This window comes from Eptatretus burgeri, chromosome 8, assembly GCF_056783735.1.
Source record: "Eptatretus burgeri isolate ZD-2024b chromosome 8, Ebu_testis_v1, whole genome shotgun sequence".
In the NCBI taxonomy this organism is placed as follows: domain Eukaryota; kingdom Metazoa; phylum Chordata; class Myxini; order Myxiniformes; family Myxinidae; genus Eptatretus; species Eptatretus burgeri.
The window spans coordinates 1124805-1143235 of NC_140968.1; the positions used below are offsets into that span (position 1 = coordinate 1124805).

Genomic DNA, 18431 nt, shown 5'->3' on the forward strand with positions numbered 1-18431 from the left:
TTAAATTAAAAAGGCAAAAAAAGGGTCAATGAATAACAATATATATATATATATATATATATATATATATATATATATATATATATATATATATATATATATATATATATATATATATATATATATATATAATACATAAAAACATATGGGCAGTACCCCCAGGCACTCATCTGGTAGCAACTGGATAAGATAACCAGGCAACCACTGGTAGACATGGATGACCCACAAAATATATAATGGAGAAGAAAGTAAATACCTATGGATTTTTTTTATTAATGCCATGAACAAACCTTGGTACATCATGGGTGATAAAGGGTGTGGTCAAGTTTCATCAAAATTGTGTTTGCATGTTCTGAGAAGAAAGCAAATACCTCTTTTGGGTGGAAACCCCCCAACCGCCCCCCCCCCTCCTCTTCCCCCCTCAGACACCAATTTTTATTAATGGTGGGATCAATCTATCGTACATCACGGGTGATGAGGGTTGCGGTCAAATTTACTCAAAATTGTGAATGTAGTTTAGGAGAAGAAAGATAACATAATTTGGGGGGTAACCCCCGTAAACCCCCAAAGGGCCCAATTTTGTGAATGCCATGAACAAACTTTAGGACACACATGGTGATGAACGTTGTGGTAAATATTCATCTAAATCGTATGCGTAGTTTCAGAGAAGTTTCAAGTTTTGGTGGACAGACAGATGGATGGACCGAAGACCCAAAACAGAAAATCCAAAAGACCAAAAAGACCCCAAAGACCCAAAAATCACCAAAGACCCTCAAAAGACCCTGAAAACACAGAAGACTGAAAAGACGCCAAGACCCAAATAGACCCTGAAGACTCAAAACACCCAAAAGTCCCAGAGGACCCAAAAGGCGATGAAGAGCCAAAAGACCCTTTAGACCCAAAATTTTCAGCAAACATTACCACTCTGCATAAAAAGGTGCAAAGAGGGATCCCTGCAAACTACAGACCAATCAGACTTCTCCCAATCATCAGCAAGGTTATGGAATCCATCATCGCTTCAGACATCAAATCCTTCCGCTTCTCCAATTGATTTCCGATCATCAATTTGGTTTCAGACCAGGTCACTCTACCCTGGATATGCTGCTTCGGCTCTCCCAACAATGGATGGAGGTCCTCAATGCCAGACATGAAATCAGAGCCGTATCCCTAGACATATCGTGTGCTTTTGACACGGTCTGCCACCCTACCCTGCTCATAAAAACTCTCTTCCTATGGTATCCAAGGTCATCTCCACTCATAGTTCGCAGACTTCCTCTCCTGTCACAGTCAACATGTGGCCCTAAATGGAGTTCTTTCATCCCCTCTTCCTGTCCAGGCTGGAGTTCTTCAAGGCAACGTTCTGGGCCCTGTTCTTCTTCTGGTTTTCATCAATGATCTCTCTGACTCTCTGGGAAAATCCTCTTTATCTCTTTGCTGATGACTCCACCCTCTGCTGTACCATCTGTCATCCCTCAGACCGGCAAGCAGCAGCTTCTTCGCTCTCTGCAGATCTGGGTAAAATCACAAACTGCTCGAACACATGGAACATGTCTTTCAATCCTGACAATTCTCATACTCTCACTATGTCTCTCCGAAAGGATCGACTGGAACCCCCCCCCCCCACCCATCTACTTTTTCTCAACAATCCTCTTGAAGAAGTACTTTCATTCAAGCTTCTGGGTTTCACTATCTGTCATGATCTTTCCTGGGAAAGCCACATTTCCAACCTGGCCTCCAAAGCCAGTCACCGAATGGGAATCCTCCGTCATGCAAAGCCCTTCCTTGTCACACCTGAGCTCTTGACCATATACAAAGCTTTCGTCTGCAGCCTGATGGAGTACTGCTCCCCCCCCCCCCCCCCGCTGGGGCTGGTGCTCCTGCCTCTCACCTTTCTTGGCTTCACACAATGAAAACCAAGGCATTTTGGATCATTGGTATCTCCCATAATGAGGCTGAGACTTTGGGTCTCCCACTCTCTCACCACAGGAAGGTCGGTGGTCTCTCTTTCTTATACCCTCTCTTCTCCAGCCTTACCCCCACCCCCCTGCCCTGTCTGTGATATGTCCCCCCCCCCAATATTTCTGCAGGGCACTCAAGGTCCACCAGCAACCCCCTTCTGGTAAAACTACTAAAATCACGAATCACCACTCACCTTCACTCTTTCGTTCCTCTTTCTTCCTGCCTTTGGAAAAAAACTCCCACATTCTCTTCAACCCCACTCTTCCCTCCAGTTCTTCAAAACACCTGTTCACTACCATCTCTTATCTTCCCCCATTCAAAACCACAATCTTTTCTACCCCCATTAATCCACCCAAACCCACCTCCTTCAAATTCCCTGCTTTCCTTACTGAAAGGCCCTGTGCACCCCACCCCATCCCTCTCCCTTCCACAGATCTAAAGTCTCTGTTCCCCACTGTTTTGTCCTTCCCTCTCCCACCCCTCCTTTCTCTTGCTCCCCTTGTTGTAAACATTCTGTGTGTTAGCTTTCATATGAGCCTCGACATTGCATACACAAAAAAAAAAAATGAGAAGGGCACTCGGTGGAGTGCATACCTCCGCCACATAATGCCTGATCCACGAGAACATATCGGTCCCAATACATTTTTGAGATATCACTATATCGTACTATATCGTTTTTGACCCTCTTTCTCAATGGTGAAGAATCACTTTCAGAATTAAATAATTCTCGGATCCAGATTCAGATTCGGATCTTCACCAAAATCAAATCATTTCTTCCTTGTCACACACCCAACCTGCTCACCAAATTTCATCCGGATCCGTCCACAACTTTTTAAGATATCCTGCACACAGACAGACAAATAAACAAACAAGCCGGTAGGTGGCGATGGGTCGCCGAGCATGGAAACTATAAGATATAGAGCAAAATGGATGTCATATAGCGGATAGGGAATCACCTAAAGATTATGCATATCAAATCTCATCCAGTTCCATCTAATGATAACTACTCGGTATCCATTTCAATGAAAAGTACCGAAAATGCGGTTTGAAATCGGAAATCCCTAAAGTTCGAGGGGGTGCTGTGGGTGAACAAAGATCCAAATCGAAAATCCGGCTCGATCGTTTGTGCACAATGTATTCCAGACGATTAGTGTGAATTTTCATAACCATCCGACCATAACCATAGGAGGAGTAGCATTTGGCGTGAAGGCACCTCCAGCTCTCGCATTTTATAGATTTTTGCACGAATTGACCTCTGACCTCTGACCTAAGCGAAATCGGTCAATATGTCCTGAGGCAAAGTTGTAGTACTCATTGAGTACCATGAACTTGCAAAGTTTCATTCGTATCGATGCACTCACCTGGTCGCTCGGGGGCCTTCAATTTTCGCCAATTTTCGCGCATACCCTAATTGTTGGGGGCGCTGCGGGTAAAGTATTACACATATCACAAAAACCGGAATATATTTGATAGAGCATCACCTGTAGATGATTCGTGCCAAATTTCATAACCCTACGTGGGATAATGGCTTTCAGAATTGATTTTGCGTGAACGGTACCGATTTTGAAGGTTTTTTTTCGGTTGTTGCTAGGGAACCAAAGCGTCCCTAGCAACCATGACAATTTCCAAAGCACGAGGTCATAAGATGTACCTACCACCCGAGTTTAGTCAAAATCCCCCCACGTTTACTATCAATTATGCTGATGACAAACGAACAAACATCCAAACAAACAGACAGAATTACTGACAATAAGGGTCACCTATTTCGGCGAGCCAACAAAGAAGAAGACGTCGTGCAGAGCACGATACTTGCAAAATCCATGAAACAAATTTCACCTCAACAATAATTGGTGGTTGAATTCAATGCCTAAATGTGCAACTACTCTTCAAATTTCAAGTGAATCAGATTAAAATTGACAATTTTAGATATTCGGCCTATTTGGCCTTTGTTGACTTTTTGACCTTTTGACTTCAAAAACAATAGGCTTCTTCCTTATGACAAACTCTACCATGTGGTGAAGTTTTGTGAAGATCTGTTTAAAATTGTGACCTGTAGGCGCCAAACAGACAGAATAACAAAATAGACGAACCAATATACTGTACTTGAAAAATCTTCGATTTTGCAAGTAACAAACAGACGGAGAGGGGTGAAAACATAACCTCCTTCACCTAGGGTGGCGGAGGTAAACAAAGGAAAAAAACACCCTTTAGACCAGTGATTCTCATCCAGGGGTAAACTTACCCATGGGGTAAAAATTTGCATGGCAGGGGGTAAATATATCATACCTGAAAATTAAGTTATGACGGTTTTTTTAGCAACTTCAAACAAAATCAATAACACTGTTATATCGTTGCGTTGTGACACAGACAACGCATAATACATTATAACATACAGACTCTCACATTCTATACAAATTATTCCATACACTCAAAAATCAATTCCAGCCCCCCCCCCCCCACCACTGCAATTTTCCGCTAAATACATCAAGCCGAGGGGGTAAATGACAGAGGAAGGGTTGAGAATCACTGCTTTCGACCTTAACACCTTCACACAATTTTAGACCATTTGGACACTTCAGACCCCTTTTGCTCTTTCACCCTTTAGATCGATTTAGATATTTAGTCCCATTTATGACCCTTTCGACCCCTTAAAACACTTTAGATGCCTTTATGACCCTTAAGACCCTTGAGACACTCGATACCCTTTGATCCATCAGACCTTTAAACCCTTTTAAGACCCTTAAGCCACTTTATACCCCTCTACAGCCTTTAGAAAAATTGAAAAAAAATTCCCCCAAAATCGTTTTTGATGAACTTTTTCATGCACCATTCATGTCACATCACAAGTTGCAATGACAAATCAAAACTGATGTTGAAAAGCGAAACTGAAACTCGTAATCTATGGATCATCGGATGGGAAACCAGAATGAAATGCCATGAGAAATACTGAATGGAAATTGCCGAAAGCAAAGCCATGCGGAGTATAGAGAGAGGTGGTGAGTTGGGGTTGAAGAAACAATGTGGAGTGGGATACGTGCCTGGAGGTGCTGTGTTGGCATGAAAAGAACTTCGGTGATCTTCCGTCAGGTGGTCGGCACAAAACGTGCCTGAATTAGTTTCCCAGCCGACCGTTCATAATATCACCCTCACTCCCAGGCAGCACTTTGGGAGGTACAGCAAACATGGATAGTAAATTTACGGTGGTGGAATGGATCAAGCTTGCCAAGGTTTCCAGCTCCACTCACTGCGAATCTGCTCACTCAATAACAGCCTTTTCACAGCCATTTTTCCCTGCTGAGCAGGAGTTAGCATTTTGTGGGCTCCATGCAATCATGGTTTCCTGCTTAAGGCAATGCTTTATGGACGGATGCCCTTCCTGACGCCAACCCTGGTCACCTTTTACGACACACAGGGATATGGAACACCTATTCTAACCAGGGCATACACCGGGACCAGTACACTGGTACTCATTTCGCCGACCTCAGAAGCATGACAGGCTGAGTTTGGTTGAAATTTTTGATGGCAAAAGCTCGAATGGTTAAAAAAAAAAACAAAAAAAAAACTTACAACCCGGACAGACACACTTTCAGACAGACAGAGACAGACAGACATACAGAAACACAGAAGCGATCGCAAAACCCCATCTTCCACTGTGCGCTTCCGCTAAAAAAATATATATATATATATATTTTTTTTTTACATGGTCCAGGCTCGTTGAAGAGCGATGACACAGAACAAATGAGGACACAACATAAAAAAAGGTTACAGCAGGAGAAAAGGGTAAAACCAACAGTAGGGCAGAGGGAGAAAGTAGATGGAGATGGCCAAACAAGAGATGCAGGTAACAATGATGGATTCGAGAGAATGCAAAGGGTGAACAATATGGATACATAAGCAAAATTGTGTTTGAACAGTTTGTGATTTTATCAAGGTCTGAGGAGAGGGAAGAGGCTTCTGCCTGTCAGAAGAATGAGAAATGTCATGGCAGAGTGTGGAGTCATCACACTCTGGGGCCTAGAACACCACCTCAGGGTACTCCAGCCTTGACAGGGAGAGGAGATGAAAGGGTTCTGTTGAGAACCACAAGTTGACTGTGAGAGTGGAGGAAGTTAGTAATCCAAGAGTGGAGTTGACCTTGGATTCCAGAGGCAGACAGTTTGGACAGCAAAGCACAATGCCAGACCGCATCAAAAGCTCAAGATATGTCGAGAGAGACGGCCCTGGTCTCATCATATTTGATGTTGAGGGCGTCCATCCATTGTTGGGAGAGTTGAAGCAGCATGTCCAAAGTAGAGTGACCAGGTCTGAATCCGAATTGATGATCTGAGATGAGGCTGTTGGAGAAAAGGAATGATTTTATGTCAAATGCGATGATGAATTTCAGGACATTGCTGATGATTGGAAGTACAGGAAGCTAATTAGTCTGGAGTTAAGGAGATCCGTTTTTGCACCTTTTTATGTAATGCTGTGATGTTGACTGATTTCCAAGCCAATGGGAAGATGACCTATAGTCAATGACAGGGTGAAAAGGGCAGAGAGAGGAAGTGCAAGAGCAGTAGAGCAGGTTTTTAGGACACCCGAGCTGATGTCGTCCAGTCCTTTTGCAAAGTTGGAGTCAACGGTTGCCAGAAACCTTTCCCCCTTTTCAGGTGCAAAAGACAGAATTCTGGAGCAGTTGGGTATGACTGGGAAGGGAGGGTACAGAGAGCGAGGGGTTGGGGACACAAGATTTTGAAGCAAACACAGAATTGAGGCATTCGTCCTCCTCACGAGCGGAGTCTGTTGTGGTGCCATTTGAAGTGAGAAAAAGGGATGGAAGAGGAGCGTACACCAGTCTGAAAGCTAATTGTTGAGATTGGACAGATGTTGTTTTCTGGTTCTCATGAGGGTAGACACATACTTGTTGAAGGCTTCGTGGAATGATCTTTGGTTTCCTTCGGTTAGATTTGCCTTCTAGAAGGAGAATGCAAGTTGTTTAAGGCAACTGCATCAATCATGGGATTCAGAGATCCAAGACCGGGAGGATGGGTAAGGTAATTAAAGACGAGATGGGATGAATCTGTGCATAAGAGAGGGAGAGAGAGCAGTTTTCTGTGGAAGAATTCCCAAGATGAATTTATATCAATGGCGGTGGACATAGGAGACCAGTCCTGAAGTGTGAAATAAAAAAATAAAAAATAAAAACACGAATACGCGAATGTAGAAGCATGTCGCATTGTATGACCTGCAGATACGTTGGGTCCACGAATGTCGGGGTCTGACTATCATTTTTTGCCATACTATTTATTCAATGGTGAACAATCACTTTAAAACATTGTAGTAACCGGATCCGGATCTTCACCCAAATCTAATCAATTCATCCTTGTCACACACCCAACCTGTCCACCAAGTTTCGGCTGAATCTGTCCATAAGTTTTTGAGATATCGTGCTCACAAATAAAAGACAGACAGACAGACAGGGGTGAAAACATAATCTCCGGTGGCGGAGGTAATGAACTGTCCTTTAACATAAAATGTCATTCTTTGTGTTCATTTCCCTTATTTTCCAAACACCAGTCGAAGCTCGCGGCATGTGTGGAGACAAAGTGTGACTGCAAGACCCAATAAATCACGTGCCTGCTTTGTTTTTCCATCTAAATAAATGTTTTGGATGATTCTACTGCACATACCAGAATCCCAAATATTTACAAACTGATAGAGTTTTCTCGAGTTGTGTTGTTGGTGTGTTTATCAGGATCTTGGAAGAAGGATGAGTGGGAATGGGGGATGGGTGAGGGTGGAACAGAAAAGGTAAAAGGAAAACCATCTTCGAAGAAACTGAGCAGTACAGAACCAGAACTTACCGGGAACCTCTGGCCTGGATGCAAAAGCCGGGGCTGCATTGGACGAGGCAATGGTGCTGCACACAGAACAAAATAAAATAAAATGAAAACATTCTCACGTATAAGTTCTCAAGTAGCAATAAAAAGTTGTCGATCGGTCATATCGTGGTTTGTTACAGCATCAATATCACATTAAAGAGTACATTTATGGAACTCCAACAGAAACAGGAAGGAACTAGAGAGTTCATGGAACACGATACCCCGCATAGTGTTTAAGTAATACAGGTGGGTCTTGCCATTCACCGAGGTTACATTCTTGAAAATTCCCATGAGCCACAAATGCACAAACTTAGGGGGTAATGGGGAAAATGGGGGTAATTAGGGACTTCAACTTTAACATTTGTCTCAACTCTACCCTACATTTACATGTTTGTGCATTGTTTTTGTGCCATTTATTTTTATGAATAATGGTTATTAAGAACATCAAATAAAGAATTATTTTCTTGAGTTATTATTAGTATTTCTTATGCAGCCTAAGGTTGCTGGTTGCGTCATTCTTGAGAGCGCTGATGTGCCGCTAATGCAGTGGCCTGTTTCCAGTAAGCTGTTACTCGTTTTGCCAAACTCGGAAGGATGACAGGTGGAGCAACCCACCTGGTGTTATTTAACGGCACGACAGGAGCTCATACTCAAGAACTTAACAACTAAAGCCAGCCACCTTAACCGTTAAGCCAACACCGGGCTAATTTTCAATCTTTTGGGACTGCCACTGGTAACATGCAACCGAATGCTACATGCTGCATGGTTGGGTTGTCGGCAACTATACCGACACCCTTACTGGCTTTGTTAGTGGGGAGGATGACTGACAACACCTGGAAAAAATGGCGGGAGCCAACGGCCATCTAGTAAGGAGATGGTATCTACTAAAAAAACACCTATCTGGATTGGACCGCTTTGTGGCAACTCAGGTATCCGAGAAAGGTAGTGGAACCCTTGTGGTGAGGCGGATGAGCTCGTATTAGCCAACGGCAACCATCACAGGGCGGATGAGCTAGTATTAAAAAAAAAAATTGTATACCTTGTCGAGGCTAGTATGAGAATTAACACACAACGCACAGCAAGAGGGGCATGAGACAAGAGGGGTGAGAGTGGGAAGGACAAAAGAAAGGGTAACAGAGACATTAGGACATCTGTGGAAGGGAGAGGGATGGGGTGGGGAACACGGGGTGTACAAGATGGACATTACAGGGACTTTCAGGAAGGAATGCAGGAAATTTGAAGGAGGTGGGTTTGGAGTGGATTAAGGGGGGTACAAAAGATCGAGGATTTGGATGGGGGACGATAAGAGATGGTGGTGAACAGCTGTTTTAAAAGGCTTGGATTGGCGGACCTTGAGCGCCCTTCAGGAATATGGTGGGTACAAATCGCAGACACAGCGGGGGGGGGGGGCGAGACCGGAGAGGAGATGGTAGAAGACAGAAAGACCACCGACCTGAATGCAGTGAGAGGCCCAAAGATTCAGCCTCATCACGGGAGAAGCCAAGAAAGGTGGGAGGCAGGAGCACCAGCCCAGAGAGGAGAGCAGTACTCCATCAGGCTACAGACGAAAGCTTTGTATGTAGTCAGGAGCTCAGGTGCGCCGAGGAAGGACTTTGCACAATGGAGGATTCCCAGTCGGTGACTGGTTTTGGAGGCCAGGTATGAAATGTGGCTCTCCCAGGAAAGATCATGGCAGATAGTGAGACCCAGAAGCTTGAAAGAAAGGACTTCTTCCAGAGGATTGTTGAGAAAGTAGATGGGGGGGGGGGGGTTCCAAACGGTCCTTTCGGAGAGACATAGCGAGAGTTTGAAATTTGTCCGGATTGAAAGACATGTTCCACGTTTTGGACCAGTTTGTGATTTTACCCAGATCTGCAGAGAGCGAAGAAGCTGCTGCTTGCAATATTTAGTCAATGGCAAACAAAAACTACACCCGTGGGGAAGAGGGTGGGTACATAATGTCGCTGAAGCCGTGGAAGGCATGTTCCTCGTCAGGTGAATGACACTGCAGTTCAAGCCTTCCTCAACCACTTTTGTACTATTCTCATGGTTAGGTGGGCACTGATATTTGTTATCAGTGTTTATTCGTTTGAAAAAACAAACAAACACATTTCCTGGATTAAGAACCTAAAATGAAGTTGATTTTCTTGAGTTACTAGAATATAAGAGCTATCGCTTCGCTGACGGAAATACCAATCCTTGTTGTGATGGCTAATCAATAGGGCAAGAAGAGAAAGGATTCCTGGGAGTGCGGGGATAACCGGCGTCGCAGGTTGGCGCTTGCAGTTTCGCCAGGTGTGCCCATGAGAAAAAAAAATTAAAATAAAAAAATATTTCTTCGTCACAAACCTTCCCAGGAGTTACCTGAATCAACTGTAGTTGGATTTATTGAAATCCGTTTATCCATTCTCAAGTTATAACACGACAGACAGACAGACAGATGATGATGATAAACTTGATCCAATAACGCGATGGCGACGATAAAGATGAGTTGTTGGAGATGATGGTGATGGTGATGATGCTGGTGATGTTGAGATGTTTGAAAGGATTATTGGGTTAACTAATGACACATGTTAATTAATTAGGTGAACAAATCCCCCTTAACATTGCATCTGTATCGTACATAGCCATATTGGTGGGCTCTTCTTCACTCGACATGCACGTTCCCACATGCGATGCCCTTTAATGCCACATATCAATATACTGTATCGCGTGGTTCTTGGAATTATTAAGGAGTGATTTATGTTGTACAGTCTTCAAGTATACAATTCAATTTATATAATGATTTAAAGAGGTTTAAAGGCAGATCCTGGTATATAAATCAATTCCAGGTTTTACCACCATTTTCCCAGTGTCTATTACCTGAGAATATTTATTACAAACAGAATTCCAAAAGAATTGAGAAATAGTGGAATGATTTTTGCACTGAAATGTGTTATTCTGATCTTCTTAGTCGTTCAAATGCAGCACGAGGCTGCGAGTAGCATCATTGGCTGAAGGTGTGGCGATGCTGCTGATGCAATGCCCTCTGCTGGTTAGGGCAGGAATTCGGGATTTTCCATAGTGTCGGCGATAGCTCACCTATTCTTCGCGAAGGACATTATAGGATCCTTAACATCCACCAATAAATGCTGGCAGATGGGACAGCACACACATTGATGAATCACCCTGCCTGTGAAAAACTAGGATGACAGCTTGTAGCTGGGTCAGGATTCAAACCACGCCAGATAGCTTAAGGGCGAGTGTTATTCAAGCATAAACATCACATTATATTACCTTTATAAAATCATACCACTTCTGTCGTTTTATCTCACACCTGTCACTGAACACCTATGCCAACTCTAATGTCATGCCATACATCGTGTGATTCAGCATGTCATAGGTCCAGTGCAGCGCATAAAGGGAATCCAGAGTCCACTGATTGGTGTTCAGGAATATAGAGTGCATCATTTAGTTAAACATGGAAACACTACTAATAAAATTGGAACGACAGGCCAGTAAATCAACTGCAATGTCTCGTGTCATTGTTGGGTTCAATGTAAAAGAAAGACTTCCAGAAGCATAATTATCTTAACATGTACAGAGGGAGCGAGTCGATCAGAGCGCGCACACACTCACGCACGCACACAGGTAAACAGTTGTTGTTTTGATGATGCAGATATAAGAATCGCAAGCAAGCTCACTGTCAATATAGAAGTCCAAGAGAACTGCTTACCCAGTAAAGAATGAACAAACAAAACACTGAACACAAACCTCTTAGTTTTTCAACTTCTGGGAGACAAGGAAGTAAAAATTATCTTCCTGAATGCAATTGCAGTGGAACAATTACTTTTACTAGTCAAGTGGTAATTTACCATCATGTCACAAAATATAACTAGAAGGGCACTCTTCGACGTCACGACGTCGCCAGACATGCCTCCGCCGACATTATTACATCATAATAAATACTTGTACCAAGTTTCATTTAAATCCCTGAACCCAGATTTAAAATATTAAATAATTCTGGCTGCCAAACTATGCGTTTGATCAGGTTGAAATTTAAAATATATATATATATATATATATATATATATATATATATATATATATATTCACCATGACTACTCAATCATAATTGTGAAGTTTCATGCTGATTGATGAAGCAGTTCAAGAGAAATAAATTTATTTTAAGATTTTTGTTCAATCCAATATGGCTGCCAGACCAAATGACCTATTCATTATTCATGAACATCATGGAATTCCCAAGGCTTGGGGAACATGGGGGTGAAGTTTCCCCTAAATCTGTCAAGCTGCTCTGGAGAAGAGGGTTTTTAAAGGTTTATTCTTCAAAAAAATCATAGCTACCAAACCATGTGACCCATGACGTCACAGGTGGAGAACTTTTCGTCCCTCATAGATCAGCGATCATACCTGCAAAGTTTCGCCTCGATCTGCTCAGCCGTTTCAGAGAAGACTTTTGAAGGTTTTTAATGTTTAAAAAAAAATGGCTGCCGAACCACATGACCGATGACATCGTCAAAAAAAATTTCCTCATACAATTTAGCCCTAGATGAACGTCAAAATTATTTATACTCATCTGACGAGATGGCCACCAGACCCTTGGAGTTTTGGCAAACTGTCATTTTTTCAGATGAGTCCCAATTTGCTCAATTTTCTGACAGTGGACACGTATGGGGATCTGGAGACTTCCCAGTCAAGAGTTATTTTTGAACTAATTGCAGCCAACTGTCAAACACGGTGGTATTTCAGTGATGGTGTGGTGAGAAATCTGGAGCACTGGTCGATCAGAGCTTGTGGAGTGTGTTGGCAACATCAACACTACGATATAGATTTCTATCCTTGAGGATGGACATCCCCTGTCTTCTCCACTGGTCAGATGGTCAAAAACAACACTCTGTTCATGGAAGTTGGAGCTCCATTCCACACTGCAAAAAAGACCAAAGAATGGCAGGACAGAAATGGGATCAAGCCACTTCCATGGACAAGTCAGTCTCTTGAGACGAATCCCATTGAACACCTCTGCGCCATATTGGATCGAGCTGTGTGGAAAAATTCCAGGAAACCAACATCACGGGCAGACTTGCTAAACCTTTTGTGTGAAGCCTGGGCAGAAATCCCACAAGAGAAAATTTCAGAACTCTAGAGTTCCATGTCTGAAAGAGTAAAAGTGTTGAAATCTGCAAATGGCAACTCACCAAATACTAGTGTACGTATTAAAATGGATCAAATGTTTAATAAAGAAATTATTTTAAAATCATGGTGTCTACTTACTTCTGTCAGGTTTCTGCACATACGTATGGACGGACAACCAAATAACATCATGTCTCTGGCGACTTGGTGAGCAGAGGCATAAAAAGACTGAAGAAAATACATTAGTAATACTTTATAAAACATGACTGCTGTGTTCCTTTGGATGGTAATGCTTGTGAAGAACCTTACCCCAAATGCAAATTACTTTTTGATGAATAGATGTGTTGGAGTAAAATACGATGCTAATAATCGAATACGATGCCAATTGCTTTGATGACATCAAGTAAAAGTTTTGAACATGACATTCCATGCGAGCCTTACCCGCCATGCTCGGTGCAGAATTCTGCGCAGCCCGTCGGAAGTGGGGATTGATGTGAATGTTTTTTGCTGGTTGCGTGCCTGCACTGGCGTCCAAGCCGTACGGTGACTGCGGTGGCAGTGCCCGACCAGGGTGGTCTTCGGAATCCGAGCCGCTCATGAAGTGTCTCGGTTGTGAAGGCCGGGTATGCTGCTCTGCCCAGTTAAGGTGTCGCGAATTGTTCAACATGTTCATCCGGGGATGTCGAGGAAACAGCGGAGCCTGGAAGTTATTCAATGTTGGACGGAGTTGATGCATCATCATTGGGGCTAGGCCAGGAAACTGAAAGTAGCACATTCAAAATAGGGAGAGAGAAAGAGCGAGAGAGAGCGAGAGAGAGAGAGAGAGAGAGAGAGAGAGAGAGAGAGAGAGAGAGAGAGAGAGAGAGAGAGAGAGAGAGAGAGAGAGAGAGAGAGAGAGAGAGAGAGAGAGAGATCGAAGCAGGAACAGACATTGATCAAAGGAGGGATAACAAAATCTCAAGGGCACTTGTGGTTAAGATTAAAAACACCACGGAAAAAGCTGTTTGGTGCAACTAAAGCCTTAAGGGAAAACAATGCAGCATAAACAAAAACAAAATTGAGGAAATGTCAAAATATGTTTATCTTTTTGGTGATAAATGACATTAGCATCTGATCTCAGTTCTCACAGCACTTACGTGGGTTGATTAGAGCCACAACAGGTATTGTATCGTCCTAAGCGAATAAAATGGTGCAGTATCTTCATACAGGTCATCAAACTGTGTGTAGGCTTTGAGTTCCACAAATCAAACTAAAGAGTTTATATTTGCAAATTTTATTAATCAGCAAAGTCAGGTCTTGAGATGATATACCGAGCCATCATCTGTCGATTGCTTCTCTCAATTCATTGTGTAACAAAATAAATCAGTGCTACATATTGATGGGTTTCCCATGTTCAAGAAATTACACATTAATTAGTCCTTTTTTGTGGTCCCAAAATACTTGCCAGAAGCTGATTTCACTGAAGCCTAAACCGAGAAAAATGTTTTTACTTTTTGTGGCGGGGAACAAATAATGCTTCCCCTTCATGCTGGTTCACTTTGACTGGTATGAAATGATGGACCACTGAAACCCAATCAGTCACAAACCTGTTCAATAAATAATTAGTTTTTGCAAGTTAGTATTCCATCTCTATTGCAAGAGCCACACAAGTTGCATTTTGATCAAATGTGAGGTCCATAGGTGCATATCTTTCACTAACTTAATGGAACAGGTGAGAATGAATTCTTTCCACTTCATTTAATCTCCAATTTCACATTTCGGAATAATAGCAATAATAATAATAAAAATAATGATAATAATAATAAAACTAGCTGAAACCCCGTCACAGACGGATTCCGTTCATTCAACCACCCTCACCAGCTCACACACACTCGAGGGACATGGCCTGGACAGGGTGTGCTTGCCCCCGCCAACTCATCCCCCACCCCTGCCCCATTCAATTTGCTTACCCCCGCCCAAAAATGTAATTACCCCAGCCACGCCTCTTCACTCCCCGCCCCCCCCGTCTTTTGATTCCCCGCCCCACTTTCCCACGGGCCCCTACTCCCCTGTCCACCCCCTCACACTCAACTCCGCCTCATTCAACTCAGCCCCCGCCCCATTTCCCCTGTCTCCCGCTTTCAATTTGCTTACCTCCACCCAAAAATTTGCTTACCTTGCCCCACGCCTCTTCACTCCTCGCCCCCATCTCAACAAAAAGTGTTTATTCTGCTTCAGCGTTGAAAGTTGACTATTGCCACTATGCGCGATGCACTCTTACAGGTACGAAGTTTCTTTCAGTCCAGGTCACAGTACCGAGAAAAACGTGACGCGACCGCTAGGAGGAGCACAAAATTGGTCCTTCAGTATTAATATATAGATAGAAGACAGAAGATACAGTAAACGCCACTTAATAAATCCACGGTTATAAAATCCAGCCGCTGATTGTGACCAAAATTAGTTGGAACGGAATTTTACATCGAGAAATCCGCCGTTTAATAAATCCACCTGCTTGGCACGTGCGTGGTCTCAACCTAAGCTTAATGTAGTATGGGCTGCCGCAGAGTGAAAAAAAACCAACAACAACAACAACAACTGGTGACGGACTTCGAATCCCTCCGCCGCTCGAATCCCTCCGACCCCGAATCCCAATAGCCAAGGGAAGAAAGTGACGACGAACCAGAGCCGATGCCAACAGCGGCAGAGATACGGACCGCACTCTCCAAATTGGACAGGGGATGCAGCTCTCAGGTTTTGCCCATCCCGATTTCCGCCACGTGATGGATTCAATAAAGAAACATTTGCGCCAAACCTTCCCTCCCAAGCAAGCGACCTTGGAGAGATTCTTTTGAACAATCCCCTTGTCACCGTTTGATAAATCAATGTTTTTGTAGCATAAAGCAGTGTTTAACGACATTCGCTTTTTGTCTTATCTATCCGTAGGTGGCTGAAAATAGGTTCTCCGCTTAATAAATCCAGCCGGTTAATAAATCCAAACGGCGTGGTCCCATGGTGGATTCATAAAGCGGTGTCTACTGTACAGTTTCTTGTTACATTTTTTGTGTCAAATTCAGATTGTGAGGTAGTCACCATGTGCAGAAGAGGATTTTACATTGCAGACGCTATTTTCGAGGAGTGGAATTAGTAATTACACCTCTCAGCAGTAATTCTCTGACGACGGACGTAATGGCATCAGCGAATAACCGATGATGTCATGACGTCCTGACGCCTCTCAGCGGTGACGTCACACGTCGCCATGGAAACGAATGTAAAACGAAAAGTGTTTATTCTGCTTCAGAGTTGAAGTTTGACAATTGCCACTATGTGCGATGCACTCTTACAGGTACGAAGTCTCTTTCAGTCCAGGTCACAGTACTGAGAAAAATGTGACGCGACCGCTAGGAGGAGCACAAAATTGGTCCTTCAGTATTAATATATAGATAATAATAGAAATAATAACCAGATGTGCCACCGAAAACTGCGAGCAGTTAAGCTAGGTAATGAACAACGCCCGTTGCGATGACGCCGTGTCACGTCGCCCGTTGCGGCGACGATGACGCCATGCCACGTCACGTCACCCATTGCAATGACGATGCCGTGCCTTGCCACCCGTTGCGCCACGCCGCCCGTTGCGGTGACGATGCCATTCCACGCCGCCCGTTGTGGTGACAATGCCGTGCCTCGCTGCCCGTTGCGATGACGCCGCCTTGCCACACCGCCCGTTGCGGTGACAATGCCATACCTCGCTGCCCGTTGCAACGACGCCGCCGTACTACGCCACCCGTTGCGATGACGACGCCGAACCACGCCGCCCGTTGCGATTAACGAAGCCGTGCCACGCCGCCTGTTGCGATGACGATGCCGTGCCACGCCGCCCGTTGCGATGACGATGCCGTGCCACGCCACCCGTTGCGAAGCTGATGCCGTGCCACGCCACCCGTTGTGATAACGATGCCGTACCACGCCGCCCGTTGCGATGACGATGCCGTGTCATGTCGCCCGTTGCGATGACGATGCCGTGCCACGCCGCCTGTTGCGATGACGATGCCATGCCACGCCACCCATTGCGATGATGATGCCGTGCCACTCCGCCCATTGTGATGATGATGCCGTACCACGCCGCCCGTTGTGATGACGATGCCGTACCACGCCGCCCATTGCGATGATGATACCGTGTCACGCCGCCCGTTGCGATGACGATGCTGTGCCACGCCGCCCGTTGCGATGACGATGCCGTGCCACGCCGCCCGTTGCGATGACGATGCCATGCTGCCAGTTGCGATGACGCCGTGCCATGCCGCCCATTGCGATGACGACGCCGTACCACGACATCATTATTCACACAGTTTGGCAGCCAAATTGGATCAACAGAAAACGTTTAAAAATATCTTTCTCTGAAACCACTTAACCGTTGATGTTTTAGTTATCAAACTTTTATCATCACAGGTGCTCAACGATACACCAAAAGTTTCACATCCATTCATTCAGTGGGTTGACAGAAGGGGAATTTTAAAGGCATTAGCTTTGATCCAATAAGCCGCCCGACCACACGACCGATGTCGTTTTAGCTATCAAACGTTATCACAAGGAAGAGTACCGCCCCCAGTGACGGGAAAAAGTTTAAGTTAATCTCTCAATTTAAATAATATTTAATGGACTTTAAAAAGGTTAATTGTGCTACACTCTTGGTTTTGCTCAGAACCAAAGCCCTGAGCTATATATACCGCCCACCGCAAAATGGTGGTGCAACATAGGGTGGCAGAGGCTGATTTGTCTCAAAAGAGAGCATAATATCCTGGTTGTGAAATATAATTTGGCATCAACATTACTCATGCCTGTTCTCCCGTCATTTCAAAAATGAATGTTGAGCTTTTCAATGCAGCGTGGGAAGCGGCCGCCGTAAACGGGAGACAGACGAACGCAGGAACAGACACCACGGTTCACAATATACATCAGATGACTTCCCTTCCAAGGAACTTCAACACAGAAAGAGACCATTCGGTCCATCAAGCTTCTACAATGATTGCCAACCTCTCACGTTTTTTGTATAGTCAAGGCTCAAGGAAGAGCTCCAACACGAAACAGATCAGGACGCAACAGGACAAAAGGAACAGTTGTGAAAGGGTGGGTTGGGGGAGGGACACCAGTAATTGAGTTGAAGGACAACACAGAGGGAGAAATGGACAAACAATGGGGTATGGAAGAATGAAGTGGACATGATGGATACAGAAGGAAACTTCTCCTTCTCCCCCCCTCCCCAATTCCTCCCCATCCCCATCCTCTCTCCATCTTCCCTCTCCTCCCCCCCATTCCATTTCCCTCTCCTCTCCCCCCCCTTCCATTTCCCTCCCCTCTCTTTCTCTCTCCCTCTCCTCACTCCCCCTTCTCTTCCACTCCAACTCTCCTGTCGCTTCTCCACTCCAGTCTCTCCCCAACTCACCTCTTCCTCCCCCCACCCTCGCTTCTCTATATGTCCGTGCTCTATCCTTTTTAAATGGCTTT

At 44.3% G+C, this 18431-nt stretch overlaps 1 protein-coding gene across 7 annotated transcripts in view; it reads right to left on the reverse strand.

Moving 5' to 3' along the window:
• Positions 1 to 18431, reverse strand: part of RBM33 (RNA binding motif protein 33) — a 138744-nt gene that overhangs the window by 48092 nt on the left and 72221 nt on the right. For 6 of the 7 annotated variants that reach the window (XM_085890548.1, XM_085890546.1, XM_085890545.1 and 3 more), the window contains exons 9-10: positions 13392 to 13710; positions 7803 to 7858 (exon numbers count right to left, since the gene is read on the reverse strand). In XM_085890548.1, coding sequence (XP_085746674.1) covers positions 7803 to 7858; positions 13392 to 13710 — 375 coding nt within the window. The remainder of the gene's footprint in view (positions 1 to 7802; positions 7859 to 13391; positions 13711 to 18431) is intronic. The other variant, XM_085890544.1, reaches the window with a different exon arrangement.